This window comes from Lepidothrix coronata, unplaced genomic scaffold, assembly GCF_001604755.1.
Source record: "Lepidothrix coronata isolate B3197 unplaced genomic scaffold, Lepidothrix_coronata-1.0 Scaffold187, whole genome shotgun sequence".
Lineage (NCBI taxonomy): Eukaryota > Metazoa > Chordata > Aves > Passeriformes > Pipridae > Lepidothrix > Lepidothrix coronata.
The window spans coordinates 477,895-495,437 of NW_016690367.1; the positions used below are offsets into that span (position 1 = coordinate 477,895).

Below are 17,543 nucleotides of genomic sequence, written 5' to 3' on the forward strand. Positions count from 1 at the left end.
TTTACTTCTTGAGGATAATCTGTGTGTGTGTGTGTGTATGTGTGTGTGTGTGTGTGTGTGTGTGTGTGTGAGAAATACCTTTGTAACTGGCATAACTCCATCCTCTTCCTCTGCAGATGCCTCCCTACGGGCAGCAGGGCCCCAGCGCGTATGGGCAGCAAAGCCAGACTCCATATTACAACCAGCAAAGCCCTCACCCCCAGCAGCAGCAGCCTCCATACTCCCAGCAGCCTCCATCCCAGACCCCTCACTCTCAGCCTTCTTATCAGCAGCAGCAACAGCCTCAATCTCAAGCTCCACAGCTCCAGACATCGCAGCCGGCGTATTCCCAGCAGCAGTCCCAGCCGCCCCATCAGCAGTCCCCGACTCCATACCCCCAGCAGCAATCCACAGCCCAGCAGCACCCCCAGAGCCAGCCCCCCTACTCCCAGCAGCAGTCACAGTCGCCGTACCAGCAGCAGCAAACCCAGCAATCAGCTTCCTCAGCCCTGTCCCAGCAGTCCTCGTCGTACCCCCAGTCCCAGCCGCCGCAGCCGCAGTCTGCGTATTCCCAGCAACGCTTCCCCCCTCCTCAGGTAGGTCATCTCCTGCCTTTTTTTTTTTTTTTATATCTTCTCCAAGTGTTTTGTTGTTGTTTGTTTTTTTTATTTTAAAAAGTTGTGCAAATCCTTTTGGTTCGTGCATTAAAATCGGTCGAACGCGTCAACAAGTTGGGTGGGAGGATATGATCAGAGCCGGGCTGACTTCTCTTGTGTCTCAGATGTGGTGGTAACAGGCCGTGCTAATACTGCAGTTTTAAAGACTCATGCTAAGAAAAATGCTGCTGGTTGGCAGTTCAGGAAGAATTTGTTCATGGAAAGGGTTGTCAGGCATTGGAACTGCTCAGGGAGGTGGTGGAGTCCCCACTGCTGGAGGTGTTCAGGGAACAACTCAGTGCTCTGGTCTGGTTGACAAGGTGGTGATTGGTCAGAGGTGACACTCAATGACCTTGGAGGTCTTTTCCAACCTCAGTGCTTCTGTGAATAGCAGTGTAAAGGATTCCACAGTGGAATGGTTTCCACCTGCAGTTCTCCAGGTGGTCCCACAGCTACTTGTTTTAGCACAATGGCAGAGCACAGTTTGCAGAGCGACACGTGGGTGGTGATGGAAGAGTTTGCTCTTAAATGTAAAACTTGGCTTTAGGGAGGAGAAACAAAGCTGGCTGGGACCTTTCAGCAAACACTGCAACGCATCCAAGACAGCTGTTGAAAAGTGGAAGGTTTTAATTGACTTGCCTTGTGTATGTAATGAGGTACTTGGTGAGATGTTAGAAGGTGAAGAAGTGAAATGAGCAGATCCCAGGACAGCCTCTGATCTCCAGGATCTGTTGTAAGGGAAAGCTCCAGAATACTGTTCTGTCAGGTTTTAGACTTGTACTCCCAACTCTGTAGTAGTTGGGCAGTGTTTGTGTGCAAATCTTTGCTGTCTTGCCTCCTGTTTTGATCAAATGTCACCAAGGGAACACGAATCTTCCTCAGTGTGAGAATATACCACAGTGATTCCAACAGAGGCTTTATTGCATTCCCATTTGTGGTTTTTTTGTGGTGTTTCTTGATGTTTCAGGAGTTATCTCAAGACTCATTTGGGTCCCAGGCATCATCTGCTCCCTCAATGGCTTCCAGTAAAGGGCAAGAAGACATGAACTTGAATCTTCAGTCCAGACCTTCCAGCCTGCCGGTGAGTGGAGGGAACGGGGTGAGGGCAATCAGAAGCACAGCAGGATAAATTAGCACTGGTAGTATTCCACATGGAAATGGGAATGATGGAGGCTGCCTGTGCTTTTTACTAAGTCATTAGCTTCTGGCTTCCCACTGGAGATTGAATGTAATTTACAAAAGTAATGGATTTGAGAGGGAAGTTTAACCCTGAGTACTCTGCTCGGCAGGTTCTACCTAAAACATTTCATTTTTTGGGCTCTCTGTTTGCAGTGGCTGAAGTACCTGACCTCTGTCAGAGCAGGCCCTGACTTTCAGGGGAAATTGTCTCATTTTTATTTTATTTTCCTCTTCCTCAGCCCACTGTGGCACTGGTGGTTGGCAGCCTGGAGCACCATTCCCTTTCTGTCTCGTTGGATCCTTGTACTGCTGATTTAAGCTTCTTTGGTCCAATCTGACTGAACAGTTGGTGAAAAAGACAAGTTTATTAGTACCTGGAGTGAGGAAGATCAGTCCCATGTAGCTCCTTCCTTGACAGATGGAGAATTATATTTCCTTTTGCATCCTAAATCTGCTTGCTGGATGTGCAGTGACCAGTTGGGGATGAGATTAGTGCCCAGCGTTCAGCACTTTTTGGACCAGAGTAGTTTAACTTTGGGTTAAGACATCAAGAAAATGGAGAAGTATTAAAAGTTTAGATTAGTTTGCACAACTTGGTCTGTGCCTTTGACTTGGAGGAAAAGTTTGGAGCTGCTGAGTTCCGATTTTACTGGTTGCATGAATTCTACCCAGTAGGAAGTGAGTGAGCTTTTATTTTTTTATTTAGCCACTGGCTAAATCAGTGTTTGGAGCTGCAGTTGGATTGGCCAGAGGAGTGAGCTGTGTGTATAACCAAGTTATTTTTGCTCCCAGCAATGAGAACAGCTTTGTTGTGAGCCCCTTGAAATAATTCCTTTGGATTGTGGGTACAAATTGTCACCCAAAATACAGAGTGATTCTAGTTCTGACCACCTAATGGGAGTAGTTGTGGGTTGTTGCCGTTTTCTTCCCTCTCTCTTTTTTTTTTTTTTTTTTTTTTCCTTTTGGACCCTGATTACAAAGATTTAATTTGTTCTGAGGCCTGGGGAAAAAAAAAAATCTTTTTAAATAGCATGTTTCTTTCCACTCTGCCTCTCCACAAGTTCTTCCATGTGACCCATCTTCTGGCGAGGAACGTAGGAAAAGTGAAGTGAAGTAATTGAAGAAATTGCTGTAGCTTGGAACGGTGGGAAGTCCTGTTCAGTGGCATTGTTGATGGAGCCTTCCTGAACCCTACTGATCCCCCTGCCTTGGATTATAGGAATTTGTAGCTCTGCTTCGCAGAAGTGGCTCCTGCTCAGCACCAAGTGGGAGTTTGTTTTATACCTTGTGGTTAAATATATGTGGCCCTTTTCAAGTTGTCCCTTCTCCCTAGCAGTCTAAGAAAAGGAATTCATCTCTGCTTCAAGAGTGGAGGAAGCCAGAAATGAGGGAATATGTGGTTTTCCTGGCCTTATCACCAAATAATTTGCGTTTGAGAAATCCAACAGTCTTTAGCTTACTGGTGTATTTTTGGGCCTTTTCTTTCTTGGTAGGCAAAACTCAAAAAAAGGAGGCTCCCTGCAGAAAAATCACTCTTATTCTTGTACTTGTTCCACAATTCCTTGTCACCTTGTTTGGATCCTGTTGGACAAGAGCAGCCACCAACTGAGAAAGGCCTCAGACAGGGATGCTGTGGGGTGGTTAAAAGGGATGCTGGAAGCCAACTCCTTGTTTTCAGTGATCAATCTCCTGCACAAAGTTTGGCCTGGGGATGCTCAGGAACACAAGAGCTCCATGGAAGTGCACCATCAATTTCTTTTTATCTTCCTGATATTGCTCAGTCTGTCTGGTTTAGAAGGTTTTATCCTGCTCAGGAGGATTCCTAGATCCCTCTTTTGCCATCATGGATGACTTACAGAAGCAGAGTTAGTTTGTGGGCTTTTATTTTTTTTTTTTTTCCCTTTTCCAAGCCTCGGTGGGCACTGTGGAATTGCTCACTGGGAATCTTGGAATCAGGGCAAATCATGCCATGCATCATCTTTAATTAAACATATATCAGCCTCCAGCAGGAAAAGGGAGGTTCCTGCTTTTTGGATCCTTGGAAAGTATTAAATTTATGTACCCAATGCCTTTGTGAGGCTCTGGCCCTTACACGTTGATATTGTAGATCAATGTTCACTTTGGAATTCTAAGCAATAAAGGGGGAATATTTCTTTGGCTGATCCATCACCCTTTCAGGAGGTGGTGATCTCCTGGCAGGGACATTGTCAAGTTGTTCAGCTCCCATGGCTTTGTCAGGAGGGGCCTGAGGAATGTCACGTTGATTGTTCTGGGTGGGGGCTTCGAAATCCCTCCCCAGTAATGATTTTTGTGCCACTAACTAAACTTCCTCCTGAGCTCCTATGAACTGATGGCTTTTAAAGAGGAATAGCATCCCTGTGAGTGTCCTGGCTGTTCTTCCTTCCTGTAGCAGGCAAGGTGAGGAATTTCTATGTAAAATTCGCTGCTTCCCAAGGGAGCCTCTGCCAGGATTGCAGCCAAACTAAACTTAGATTGCAATTGCACAGGAGAAGTGAAGTGCAGTCTTTTGTGTCTGGGTATAACAGAGGAATAGTCATCCTTAGGATAAAACCGTTTCTCCCAGGAGATTCCCAAGTCTCTTCTCCTTAGCAGAAAAATTCCTCCTGGTGAGTTCGTATCCAGTTTATCCAGTGTCTTCACCGTTTGAAGTTTGGGTTCTGAGGCTGAAAGAGTCAAACATTTCCAGCTATTAACTGCCTTCAGCCACGGAAGGTGCTGGCAGCAAGTCTGGGAGAAGCAAATTGGGTGCTGGAACACCCGTTTGGGTTTGGATTGCGGGTCGGTTCTGCTGCAGAGTTCTTTGGAGTTTTAGGGTTGTTGGGAGGGATTTTGTATCTCACTGTGGAACGTGGAGCAGATGTTACTTTGCCCCAGTCTCTGTCTGATGGCTTTGAAGGAGTTGGGGGCAAGTTCCTGATGGCTTTGAGGTGGATGAGGGGTGGAGGCAGTGGTGCCCACCAGGCTGTTGGTTCCTTCCCAGCCACAGGTCGGTGTCTGTGGTGTTTGAGCTTCCAGGTTGGCCCCCAAAGCCATTTTTGAAGCAAATCTGTGTGCACTGGCTTATATTTGCTTTTCACTGGAGCTTCTGGGATTTCTTCAGTGAAGTTTTCCTACATGTGGAGCCTAAAACTGGTGTGAGAGGTGTTGTTTCAGCCTTTCAGTAGGAAAGGCTTTGCTTGGGGTGGGACATACAGCCAAACCAGGAGGGCAGATACTGGTGTGGTTTTGGAGGTCCTGACTCTGCAAAGTTATGTTTGAATTTTTGTGGCAGCAAACTAGGACAACTTGGGCTAAAGTTTCAGAATTCCTTCCCCAGAATGTCCTTAGTTTGGTCAGTGTACTGGATATCCCGAGGGAGAAACCCCATCCATGTTCTGGGCAGTTTATATTCGTCTTGTTGTAGAGCAGGAATACTTTCAACTTCAGTATTTTGCTTTTTTGCACTATTGGAAAACTGTTTGGTTTATTAGTGGTGTTTCACTTTGGTTCGTGTCTGACTTTAAATCTGGAAAGTGTCTTGTCAGTGGCAGAAAGGATTATAACCGACTGAAAACATTCCTGATCCATGCTTAACTTCCAAACTTGCCTTTTGGTCTTGGGTCTTTGCAGTGTGGATTTAACAAAACTAGGATTTGTGGGGAGGGGAGAGGAATGAGGCTGCAGAGTTTTGGCAGAGCCTGTCTGTGAATATCCCCAGCAGTTGTGGGGTGGTTTTGGTTTGATTATCTCTTCCTTTCTAAGTCAAGTAGTTACTGAATTTGGACCCTGGAGGTTGTCACGGAAGCACAATTTGAATTTTCCATTCTTAACAACTGGTCATTTCAGCTTGTGCTCTGGGAGTGCTTGAAGTGGAATAAAGTTGAGCTCTGTCAGCTGCGTCCCCTGACCTGGAAATAATCAATGCAACAGGCTGAAATGCAGCAAAAAACTGTCTCAGAGCTGCTGTGGAGGGAGGGAGGAGCAGCCTGTTCTTTGAGCTTAAAATGAATAATTTTGACAATTTTTTCAAGAGAAAGGGAGAAAGAACCTTTTATAGTTGAATCTGCTGGTCACTTCAAGCCTTTTATTTTTTTTTTCCCCCCTCTCCTTTTTTCTCTTTCCATATGGGACTTCCTGCTTCTATTTGGTTTGTATTTGGCCTTTTGAGCTTGTCTTATTGCTTGCCTTAGGAGAGGGATTAGCCGTGTGTGCATTTCAAAGCAGGGCAGTGCTGTGGGGCCTGGGCAGCACAGTGGATATGCAGATAAACCCACCAGCACCCCGAGGCTTCCCCCAGGAGCACAAGACCCAAAACTCTGGTGGTAGATATCCCTGCATTGCAGTCTGTGCTGATCTGAACAGTTTTTATCCCAAGTTATGGTGATGGGGTAGTTAAAAATGTGGTTTTCCCTGGTCAGTGCTCCTCTGCCCAAGATTTTTTTGAGTGTGTGACCGTGGCCACCATTGCGTGGTTTCTTGAGGAGGCTGTGCCATTTTTCCCCCCCCCCAATTTTTTACATTTCTCTAATAGTGGAGAGCACAGGGTGCTGCTCCAGGGCCACCCTGACCTTCCACCCTGACCACTCCAGTTTCACGCCTGCGACCCGCTCCGGGGTTGCTTTGCTGTGTGTCCATGTGGCAGTTTTCTCCTCTCCCACCCCTTCCTCTGGGTCTGAAGGGTGTTCAGGGGGGGGAACTCCCCACCCCACACTGCACTGCCTGGAGCCTGTCACCTTCTCCAGCAGCGAGCATCCCCCCGGAGCTGTGCCGGAGCCGCTGATGCAGGAGCTGCGCTATGCTCGATGCCGGGCTCGTTTCCTGTTTCTATTCTGGTCGTGAGCAGCTCAGCTCTACTTCCTGCCTGCACGCCTCGCACAGATTCCCCGAGCCCCCAGCCCTTCCTTTGCTTCCCAGCGATTCCCACCCAGCTGGAAGCAGAGCCGGTGCTCCCCGGAGCGGGCGGCAGCTCCCTCGGCGCAGAACAGGCTCCTGTTCTTTTACCCTTGTTCTTCCAGGCCCGGCCACAGTGATTAGGCAGGTCAGTGCTGCAGCAGGAAATTGCTGTAGGATGACCAGTCCTGGTCTTGGATCCCGAACAATGGTCCGTGCTCCGTCACACGCGTCCCCTGCGCCGCCGCAGCCGGAGGATCCTGAGCTGCTCCTGCGCCGTGGCCGGAGCTCAGAGCTCACAGGGTGACCCTCTGCTTCTGCTCTCCTCCTTGCGGGGCTGGGAAATCATTTTTTCACTTCCTTTTTGCTGCTGACTCGGTGTCATTGGAGACCCTTTAAAAGGCGCGGAAGCCGCTTGTCAGTCTGATGTTGGGCTCATGATCCTCATCCTTTTCCCTTTCCATCAAAACTTAACCCTGCCAGAGGTCTCACCCCGTGCTGGGGAGGGAGAATCTGTGTTGGTGTGACCTCCATCTGCTGCGTGGAGCGGTTGCAGGGGTAATAAAGGTGTTTAACACAGTGTTTAAGCACTGCCACTGTAGAGCTTTTGCTCTGCAGGAATCATTTCCCTCTTGATATCCTTCTGGCGTGCAGGATTGATTTGTCTTGGAGACGAGTGGGATCATAAATGTCACGGAGAAATCTCTTTCCACGTGGTGCCCAAATGTGGGGCATGGCAGGGGCCCAAGGCTTCAGCTGCCCCGTGCCCTTCCCACAGCCTGGATGGGCTTGGATGGGTCATGCCAGGATTCCAAACCAGTCCTGGTATTGGAGGAGGAGTTTTATGGTTGGTTTTTATTACAGTTTTGAGTCAGGTCTTACACAGGAAAACAGAAACCTTTATTTAAAGGAAAAAAAAAAAGGTTTAATTTCCTGAAATGACAGAAAGTGACATCTCTAGGAATTGACTGTTTTGGCATTCTGACCCTGAAGGGGGAGCACCGGGCAGACGTCAGACCCATGGGCCAGGTTTCCATGGATATTTTACCTCTTCCTGTACACACTCCCTGCTCAGAGCCAGAGTGAGAGGGGAATTTCCTTGATTCTTTCCAGTCGTGTCTCTGGTGTCTCCATCCTAGTGGTACCTGGGCATGGGGGTGGCATTACAGAAAGGTTCTTGATGGGAAGTGGTTTCTCTGGAGATGCTCCAGTGTCTGGGGCTCAGCCGTGTTGCTCCATCACTGCCTCCCCACAGGTGTGACAGGCTTTGGGAAGGAGCTGCCAGCTTCCAGCTCTCTCTTAGAATCATAGAATGGTTTGGGTTGGAAGGGACCTTAAAGCTCATCTTGTTCCACCCATGGGCAGAGACACCTTCCAGTGAAAGAACCACCAGGATTCATCAGGCTTGCAAATACCTGAGACCTTAGAAATCTTGTTCTCTCCTAAAACCTTCCTTCCTTCCGCTTTTTCAGAAATTAGTTGCATCACTGTTAATTGTCTCAGAGGCAGATGAGAATACTAAAAGCTGATTTATCTTAAAATCCAAAGTATTGGATGAACAGGGGCCTTTTTAATTTTGTAATCATTTCAGCCTCCTGCCTTTGCTGCACCTCTTTGCCCACCCTGACTCGGGTGGTTGGCTTTGGTGGCACAGTCACATGCTGGGATGACTAAATGCTTTGGAGTCCAAATGTGTGGAACACATCAGAGGATGCGTTCCTCTGGAAAGAGCCTTCCAGAGAAGCACTTCTGGGGAATGGGAATATCCTCATGGCTGGCAACGAGAGGGTTGCTTCCTGCCTCTTCCGTGATTCCGTGTTTTATGTGATCTGGGGTTTGTCTTCAGACTGAAGGAGGAGACTTAAAAACCTCTGGAAGGAAAACAAAAGCTCTTTGAATAAATGGGTTGTGGTTTTGTCAGCTGAGGCCTGTGCTGGTTTCCCTCCTGCACTTGCCTTCCCAAGACCAACCTTTCCAAACGATGGGATCGACTTGTAGGTTCCTTAATCCCCACACCGTCCAGAAAACCAGTAAGAGCATCCTCTGGTCCTGCTGCCATGTTGCTGCTTGTTGTGCCTGGGATCCTCCTGCTTCGTTCCTGCAGCTTGTTTTGGGGTCAGTGTTGCTGTGGGAGCTGGAGGTTTTATCCTTTCCCTTCTGGATGGATGGGACAACCTCTGGGATAGCTGAAGTGACGCTGCTCTGCCAAGCAAAATTCGGCATTTACCTGCTGCCTGGGATATTTGATGTTGTATCAACGTGTGGATAAAGCTGGGAGTGCTTTTAGCAGCTGAGCAGCCTCCAAAGGGTTAAATGGAAACTCTTCTGTCCATTTTTGCTGTTGCATCTCCCGGGCTCCCGCGGAAGAGCTCAGCACCCAGCGCTCTCCGGGTGGGAATGCTGGCCTTCCACATGGCAGGCTTTCCCTTCAGCGACATCTTGTTCTGTGGATGAATCACGTTACTCCTTCCCTACTTTGTGCTGCAACTACAGCTCTGAATCTCCGCTCTCCGAAGACCGAGAAGATGAGATATTTTTTCAGTCTGCTCAGTGCTCGGAGGGGGTGGAAAACCCTCTTGCCTTCCTTTTTTTTTTTTTTTTTTAAATATATTTTTTTTTTTTTTGTCCCATTCTGGTTGTCTGAACTATCAACATATGTTGGGTCTCTTGCCTTCCTTTTTTTTTTTTTTTTTTAAATATATTTTATTTTATTTGGAGGGAGAAGAGAAGGAGGGGGTGGCCCAGGGTAGGAGCAGGAGATGTGATTAAAGCTCCTGCCGAGTAGATCTGTGGGAGTGGAGTATCGACCTCTGAAAAATCAATGGCTGCTGCGGTAGCAGTGCCGGCTGTTCCGCAAGGCTCCCGTTGCAGGAATGTAGTAAAGCCAGCAGCACTTCCCTCTGTCCTCCTCCCTGCTTTATTTTGTACCTGCTCTCTGCCAGCAGACCAGACTCACCTAGATTCACTGAGCTGGATTAGAACAGCAGCTTATTTTTGCAGTCAGAGTGAAATTCCTCGTGTGCCACCGAGCCCCTCCTCCCGACAGCCTCCTCTCCGAATGCTCCTTTCCCTGCAGTGCAGCTCGAGCCTGCAGCTTCTCCCAGTTTGTCTAAAGCCAGCCTGGAAGAATGAGCTTTTCAGCTTCTTTTTTTGAGCAGGGAAACTGCACGAATCTCTCCTGGCATGTTCCAGTCCCCATCTTAGGTTTGTAATTGTCAGCGCTGGTGCCTGAGAGGAGCTGAAACTCCTCGGAAGGGAAGGGAATATGGACCCTGTAACACAGGCTGAAGCCTTGCTAGTGTTGCCTCCCTAATATTTGTTTTAGTGGGCAGGTGTTTTCCCCTTGAAGTTGTAAAGTCTAGCACTTATTTCCTCTCCCCAAGGACTGCGTGGATGAGTAAGTGGCACATAAGGACTCAAAGGTCCTCGTGGCACCCTCAGTTTTGTACCAGGATCTTGATTTTTTTTCTTTTTTCTCTTGCAGAACCTGAGAACTGTCTGGTTTCTTGTTGCCCCACGTCACCCTTGCTCACATTAGAGGTTGAGCTTCCAGGGATGTATCCAAGGGGCCAAACCCAGTGATTTCACTGCATAAATAAATCCCTTTGTTCCTTCTGATTGCTGATCTTGTCCCGTTTTGAAGTGGGATGTAAGAGAAGAGGCAAGGCCATGAATTTACAGAGTTCCATAAAACATGGAAGTGTAGTGGGCAGCTTGTGCTGGCGTGGCAGTGAGCTTCCTTCTGGGAATTCCCTGGTTTTTATGCCAGGACAAAGTTGTCCTTCCCTGTTAAATTTAAAACCAAGCTTTTTGGCTTGTCACAGAGTAAGGGGTAAGAGCCACGTGGCAGTGGAGGAAACTCTGCACGGTCAGGGGTCACCAGCTCATGTTGCTGGGCTTTGGTTATATTTGATTAGTCTTTAGTCATCTTGGGCAGCTTGGGAATGTGGATGGACGTGTTTCCCACACGTGTATGAGCACAAAATCAGTAACAGGTAAACTGAAAGCTTTAAAAATACGTGATTTTGGGTTCTACCCCACTCGTCTCAAAGTATGGCAGGGGACAGAGCACGGGGGAACAGAGTGTTGCCAGAAAGTTCTCAGTGTGGTGAGGGAAAGACATTGGAAAGACATCCTGGTCTGTCACATCTGTGGAAACCTCAGGTTGGCTTTGCCAGGTGTCCTCTTGGATGTGCTGTGGGTGTGTGGTGTGAGTGGAGCACGGGGAGGTCTCCAGGCTGCTCGGTGCTGGGAGACAGTGCTTTGTGGAGCATGAGGTGCAGGATTCAGTTACCTGTGCTGCTGAGCAGGAACGAGTCTATCCATGTCCCCAAAATAGCAGGGAGATCCTGCCAGTCAGCTGTATAATTGTTGTGATAGAAAGAACTGAGATATTTTGGGTGTGGAAATAAAGGGGGAAGGAAGGGACAAGATTGTGATTTTTTAGGTATTGGTAGTTCTTGAGTCAGTGGGAAAGCAACTGCAGAGAGAAAGAACTTGTAATAGAAAGTGGGCATTTCAATTAGAGGAATAAAGAGGCCTTTTCCCTTTCAGAAAGAATGGGGGAATGCATTTATCCATTGTTCTCTGGTCTTGCTTGTGAGCATCTTTATGGAAATAACTGGCCTTACAGAATTTATAAGCTGCACCACATGCTCATCTCCAGACCATAATTTCCTTGAGTGCTGTCTGGTGATCTGATAGTGCTGGATCATTCCACCCTGCCTGAGCTCCTTCCCTCTTCCCCCACACTTCCCACATGCACTGAGGCCGGGGAATGGGCAGGGGAGGCTATTCCATTTGCTTTCTGGTCAGTCTTCCTGCTCTTCCAGATAAGTGGGATGGGCCGGCGAGCGGAGGAGCCTTGAATCTCTCTTCTCCTCTGGGATTTTATTACCTTGATCTTAAGTATTTCTCGTTGTTTCATCTTTTTGTTTGTTTAACAAACAAGCTCCTATCAGATAGTGGGGTGGTGGTTCCTCTTGTCAGATAAAAGAACCCCCGGCTGTTTCCAGCACGAACCAGCCCGGCTGTGTCGGCCGTGCCAGGACTTGCAGCCCTTTCCCTGGGATAGATGAACTCCCCTGCCCCCTTTCCTCTGGGTACCAGATTGTGTGATTCCAGGCATGGGTTTGTTGTGGTGTGAAAAGGGAGGTGTTGCTGCCGAGCCCTTGTTTGTCAGCAGCACTGACAGACCCGTGCTGGCACCGGCCAGGCTTGGGCATCCAATCGCAGCTGGAACGGTTATCGTTCCAGGGTCCCCGTGGGCTTCCGCTATCAGGTCACATCCCAAAATAACACTGGGCAGTATTTCAAGCGAAGAAACTCAGGCTTTTGGGGCTGCAGCCAGCCTGGAGTGTGAGATTCTGTGTGAAATAGTTGGAATCCCTCCAGCGTTTTTGATCTGCATGGCAGATGAGCAATAAAATGCATAAAAAACACATTGGAAACACGTGAGGAAATTCTCCAGACCCTGACGTTTCCTCCGAGTTGGCAGAGTTACTGCTGCCGAGCCTCACCTCCTGTCTCAGCTCTGTTGGCTGTGCTGGGGGAGGAGGGAAGGGGAGAGCCCTTCTCCTCCTGCTTCTGTGTCTTTCCAGGTCTCCTCCTGATGCTCCGTGGGAGGCAAATAAAACCTCCCAGGCCCTCTCCTCTTGGGCTTCATCCAGAACCCACGACGGCAGCAGCAGGTCTCCATTATTTCCATGAGGTTTTGGTTTTTTTAAGGCTTCTCTGACTTTAAAACAGGCTGTAGAGAGTTGGAGAGATTTTGTTTTCCCCTGGTTTGGGGATATCAGAGCTGGGGGGTGTCCTTTAGGTTTAGTTAAAACCTTGATGCTTGGTGTCCTGAGATAACTTGATAGGAGGAAAGCAGCTCCTCGCTGATGAGCTGCTTGCACTCAGACATTCCAGTCCCTGTTTGCTCCTTCCCCTTGCAGGAGTTTCCCTTCTGAGAAACTCAGTCCTGAATAACACACTCAGAAAATGCTGCTCTGCTGGCAGAGCCCTTCTTTGCTGGGAAATGACTTTATTGTTGGAATTCACAAAACTTAACAGATTTTTTAGAGGTGAAAGTCACTTTATGAGTTACTTGATTTTTATGGTTGTGTTTCATCTCCTGTCTTAACAGCCATGAAAGGAGGATGTGTAATTTACTTCTAACTCATTTAAACTAATAATCTGAGAATCTGATCCACAGCTAAAGGTCTGCTGTTCCTCTATGGGGTCCCTGATGGTATGTCAGCAATGCAGAGGGGCCCTCACTCTCACATAACCCACCCAGTATTCACCTGCTTAATTAAAACTGGATGTTTTTCAATGATTTAGGCTTTGATGCATAGAATGGTCAAAGACATCAGCTTTAAAGATCATTATCTAGTTATTTAGGAGGTAATTTTCAAAGAGTTTTTAATGTTACTTCATTTTATGTCTTGCAGATATTTTCATGTCTGGCATTACCAAGTCTTGCCCTCTTAGTCTGCCCAGTTCATGTATGAATATTGCTCAGACCATGGAGCAGACAGTGACCTCCACACATCCTGAGGTCCTTCCATCCAAAGCCTTCTCTCTTGCCTCTTGGAAAAGCACTTACACTCCTGATAAAGGAAGGAAACTCACATTTCACTTTGCACACTCGCTCTGTGTCTGTCCTTTCGTGCCAGTATTTGTCTCAGGTGTACATTTATGTGGGTTTTTTTTTCCTTTGAGCCTGAAAATTCCTCACCTCCACAGCTCTGGGCTCTGCCCCTCTGCTCCCAAGATTTAGCTGCTCTGAAATTCCACACCACATCAGCTCGTGGTGGTGGGGATTTTAAAGCTGCAAATGGGTCTGGCCTCCAACTTCATTTCAGTGATGAGGAAAACAGTCTTTGGATGCATTTGGTGATTCAGACTAAAACTACCTTAATGCATTTAAGGGACATACCAGTATTTTCACCCAGTTTTAGGCTGGGCTGACTTGTTTCTGGACATTCTGATCCCTTAATTGACTCTGAGGGGAGTCTCATTGTGTGTCTTGTGCTGGTGGCTGCAGTTTGATGCAGTGGGTCTCAGGGAGAGGAGTGTTTTGTGTCTTGCTTGTTTGTGTTGGTTGATGCTTTTTAATGCAAAATGTTGGAAATAATGTCTCTTTACTCCCACTTCAGATGGTTTCTGCAGTAGGAATGTGGGACTTATCAAAGTTGTCCAGGGAAAACTGCCCAAATAGCTGCATGAAGGAGCAGTGCTTTTGATGCTACAATAGGAAAGTAGTGAAAATTGCAAGAGATCTCAGACACTATTTTTAGGCTTTTTCTGCAGTTTTTTAGCTTTCATTGAGATAAAACAAAGCTTTTTTTTTTTTTTTCCTCAGGAAGATAATACTTGAGCAGTAAGCAAATATACCTCTGAGACTGTGGTGCAGGAAGTGAGCTCTCCAACAGAAACAGCGATGGAAGGGGAGGGGGGACACGCATGAACTAAGTCATCCCACCGAGTGACTGGGGGTTTCAGCTCCAGTGTAGCGTTTGTTAGAAGCATTTTGATTAAATTCCACTAAAGTAGAGGAGATTTCCCCACTGCAGCAGCTGAGTGTGGTGCTGATGCCCAGCTCTCCCCTCTGTCCTGAATGTCACTGTCCCACGGGTGTGGTGAGGTGATTGGGTATCTCCCAGGTTGGTTTTTATTCTTCTGTAACTCCACTCCACTTTCACTCCGTAACGTCCTCTTCCTGGGATGTGGTGAGGTGTTGTTCACCAGCTTGGGATGACAGGGATGTGCTGTGAGAGCCTTTCCACACATCACCTGGCAGACAGGTGTTAGGAGTGATAGCTCTGCTTCCAGAGGCTGATAAGCTGCAGTATCTTGTGTCCCAGGTCCTCCTGCACTGCTGGAGCTGGGAAGACGTCACCTGAACTGCTGCTGAACCAGGAATTGTCCAGTCAGTGTAAATGAGACCGGGGTGTCCAAGTGATTTATCAGTTGGCTCAGCCTTTCTGTGTGAGGTTTTAAATGACTTGGGCTCTGTTGGTGCTGCTCAGCTGAATTCTCTGCGGGGGGAGATGATCTGAGATACCTTCAGGGCTCAGCCCAGGATCTTTCTGATCCAGGGTTGATTACTCTGGAAGACTTAGGAAGGACAGGTGAAGTCCTGGTAAGCTTTGGTCTCCCACTTCTTCACCTGCCAGTGATCCTTTGAACCTCTGGCAGAGATTTTATCTAATCACTGGAATAGTTACAACTTCCCAGCTTTCTGTTCAAATACGCCACCACTTCCTCTGGCTCAGGCTGTTCCTGACTCATTCACTGCAGGCCAAGCCTGAACAGCTGATGCACCTTGTTATCAACCAGACAGTACAACTGGGCATGTTGGATCTGCACATCATCTTCTTGGAATTATCCCCGTTCTCACACTTGCCAGCTGAATTTTGATGCTGTCACTTTGCTGCTGTGGCAATTGGAGGTTTCAGCTCTCTCAGGCTTTTTGTGCTTTGCTTCTCCCAAGGTGGATACATGCAGGAAGAAGGGTGTTTTCTAGCCTTGCCTTCAAGAGAAGCTGAACTTTACAAGTTGATGCAGTAACTGCTAATTTTTGCTGTCTTTGAAGAAAGGGAAGCGGGAACCCTGAAGAGTATTTTATGGTTTTCTTTTAAATCTCTGTTTAGTTTGTTTTTATCCATCTCAAGTGAGTAGTTTCCCAGCTCATAGGAGGTTTATGAATTAATTATGGTGAGGCAGGAGTTTTCTGTCTTTCAGAGGCTGAGCCACGTTTCTCTTCCAAGCCGCGATCACATGGACTGTCTCCTGTGTTTGCAGTTTTACGTGTACTGTTGATGCATTCTTTAATTTCCCACCTCTGAACTGAATTTAAAATAAAGCAAGTAGGAAAATTAGCCAATTGTTTGGACCATCAGCAAAGCAACCCAGGAACTCCTGGGTTCAGACAGGCAACAGGATAAGACACGTCTGGCAGTTACCTCAGTCTGCAGCAGCCTCTGGTGCTGACAGTAACAAGAACTGAGTTCATTGATTTCTGTTTGCAACATGCCTAAGGGAGAAATGCTCTTCCTTAGTGGGATGTGAGAGAACAGTCCCATGTCTTTGTATTCTAGCCTGATGTGTTTCTCTGTGCCTTGCAGGACCTGTCTGGTTCCATAGATGATCTGCCCATGGGTACCGAAGGAGCCCTGAGCCCTGGCGTAAGCACATCAGGGATTTCCAGCAGTCAAGGAGAGCAGAGTAACCCAGCTCAGTCTCCTTTCTCGCCACATACCTCTCCTCACCTGCCAGGCATCAGAGGACCCTCCCCATCCCCAGTTGGATCTCCAGCCAGTGTTGCTCAGTCCCGCTCTGGGCCGCTCTCACCTGCTGCAGTACCAGGTAACGCTGCCTGGCACTTGAATTACAGTGCCCAGTGGGGAGGAACTGCCCAGTGTCAGCACTGTGTGGTTACTGAGGCCCACTGAGCTCGTTTATTTGCTTTGGGATGTCTGTAGCTCCTCAAGGATGGGTGGGATGGCTGGTAAACCACCGGTGTCATTTCGCTGGGTTAACGCGACCGATCTCGCTTTTGTTTCCCCTCGCTGCGGCCCAACATCCCCTTCTCCTGGAGTTGTTTGGGGTTCTGGGATTTAGCTCTGGTGCCTGCTGGGTTTGTGGTGTGCAGTTTGTGATGAGCACTCTCCTGTTTGTGGCACAGGCAATCAGATGCCACCCCGACCGCCCAGCGGCCAGTCGGACACCATCCTGCATCCTTCCATGAACCAGTCCAGCATCGCCCAGGATCGAGGTGTGTGACACAACCTAACAGCTGTAATTGTACAGCCAGATGTGTAACTAAAAACCACCTGGCCTGGTGACATGAATTCTGTGCTGAGAGAGCATTTAAAAGCTGCCCCAGGTTTATAACCTCTGGGTGTTGAGGCAACTTGCAGTAAATTACTGTTGTTGCTGGTTGTTTGGCCTCTAAATGTTCCATCCAGGCTGGTGTTTTGGCTTGGAAGATGTTTTCTCTGGCTTTTCAACATGTTTTTCTGTGCATGTTCTTGCCCAACATCCAGTGACTTTTAAGTTTCAAAACAAGGGGTGCTTGCAACAATATTGTGGGGCTTTTCCCTCTAAGAGAATAAGATTTCTTTGGGGGGAAAATGCCTGTAAAAAATTTCAGCTCTCCTGGCTGAAGGTGCACAGTTGTCACCAGGAGGAAACAAACAAGCAAACAGAAGCCACCACCAAGAAGCCCCCAGGATTTGCAGAGCCTCACTGGCTTCTGCTGTGACACTGAGGGTTATTTCTGGCCAAAACAGGAAATTGGATCTGTTACCTGCTCAGATAACACCGACTCCTTAATGCAAGCGCTAAAACCTGTCCAGGCTGTTGCTGGAAGGATTTTGTTAGTCCTGGGCGTTGCTTTCCTTAGAAACATGTATGTCCAGTGGCACCTGTGGATGCTCTGCACTAATAGTTTGCTCCATTCCCCTGTGTGCAGGTTACATGCAGAGGAACCCTCAGATGCCCCAGTACAGCTCCCCCCAGCCCGGCTCAGCCTTATCCCCCCGGCAGTCCTCCGGGGGCCAGATGCACGCCGGGATGGGGCCGTACCAGCAGAACTCCATGGGAAGCTACGGACCCCAGGGTGGGCAGTACGGACCTCAAGGTGGGAACTGAGCTCAGCAAAGGCCTCTCTCTGCCCTAACATCTTGTCTTTGAAGTCCCACGTTGCCTAAGTCCATCCCTGGAAGTGTTCCAAGTCCAGGCTGGATGGAGCCCCGAGCAACCTGGTCTAGTGGAAGGTGTCCCTGCCCGTGGCAGAGAGGTGGAACTTGATGATCTTTAAGGTCCCTTCCGACCCAAACCATTCCA

At 48.1% G+C, this 17,543-nt stretch overlaps 1 protein-coding gene across 3 annotated transcripts in view; it reads left to right on the forward strand.

Moving 5' to 3' along the window:
- ARID1A (AT-rich interaction domain 1A) overlaps positions 1-17,543 on the forward strand; it is a 57,515-nt gene that overhangs the window by 24,507 nt on the left and 15,465 nt on the right. For all 3 annotated transcript variants that reach the window (XM_017831105.1, XM_017831104.1, XM_017831106.1), the window contains exons 3-7: positions 117-575; positions 1,603-1,716; positions 15,821-16,061; positions 16,381-16,470; positions 17,170-17,337. In XM_017831105.1, coding sequence (XP_017686594.1) covers positions 117-575; positions 1,603-1,716; positions 15,821-16,061; positions 16,381-16,470; positions 17,170-17,337 — 1,072 coding nt within the window. The remainder of the gene's footprint in view (positions 1-116; positions 576-1,602; positions 1,717-15,820; positions 16,062-16,380; positions 16,471-17,169; positions 17,338-17,543) is intronic.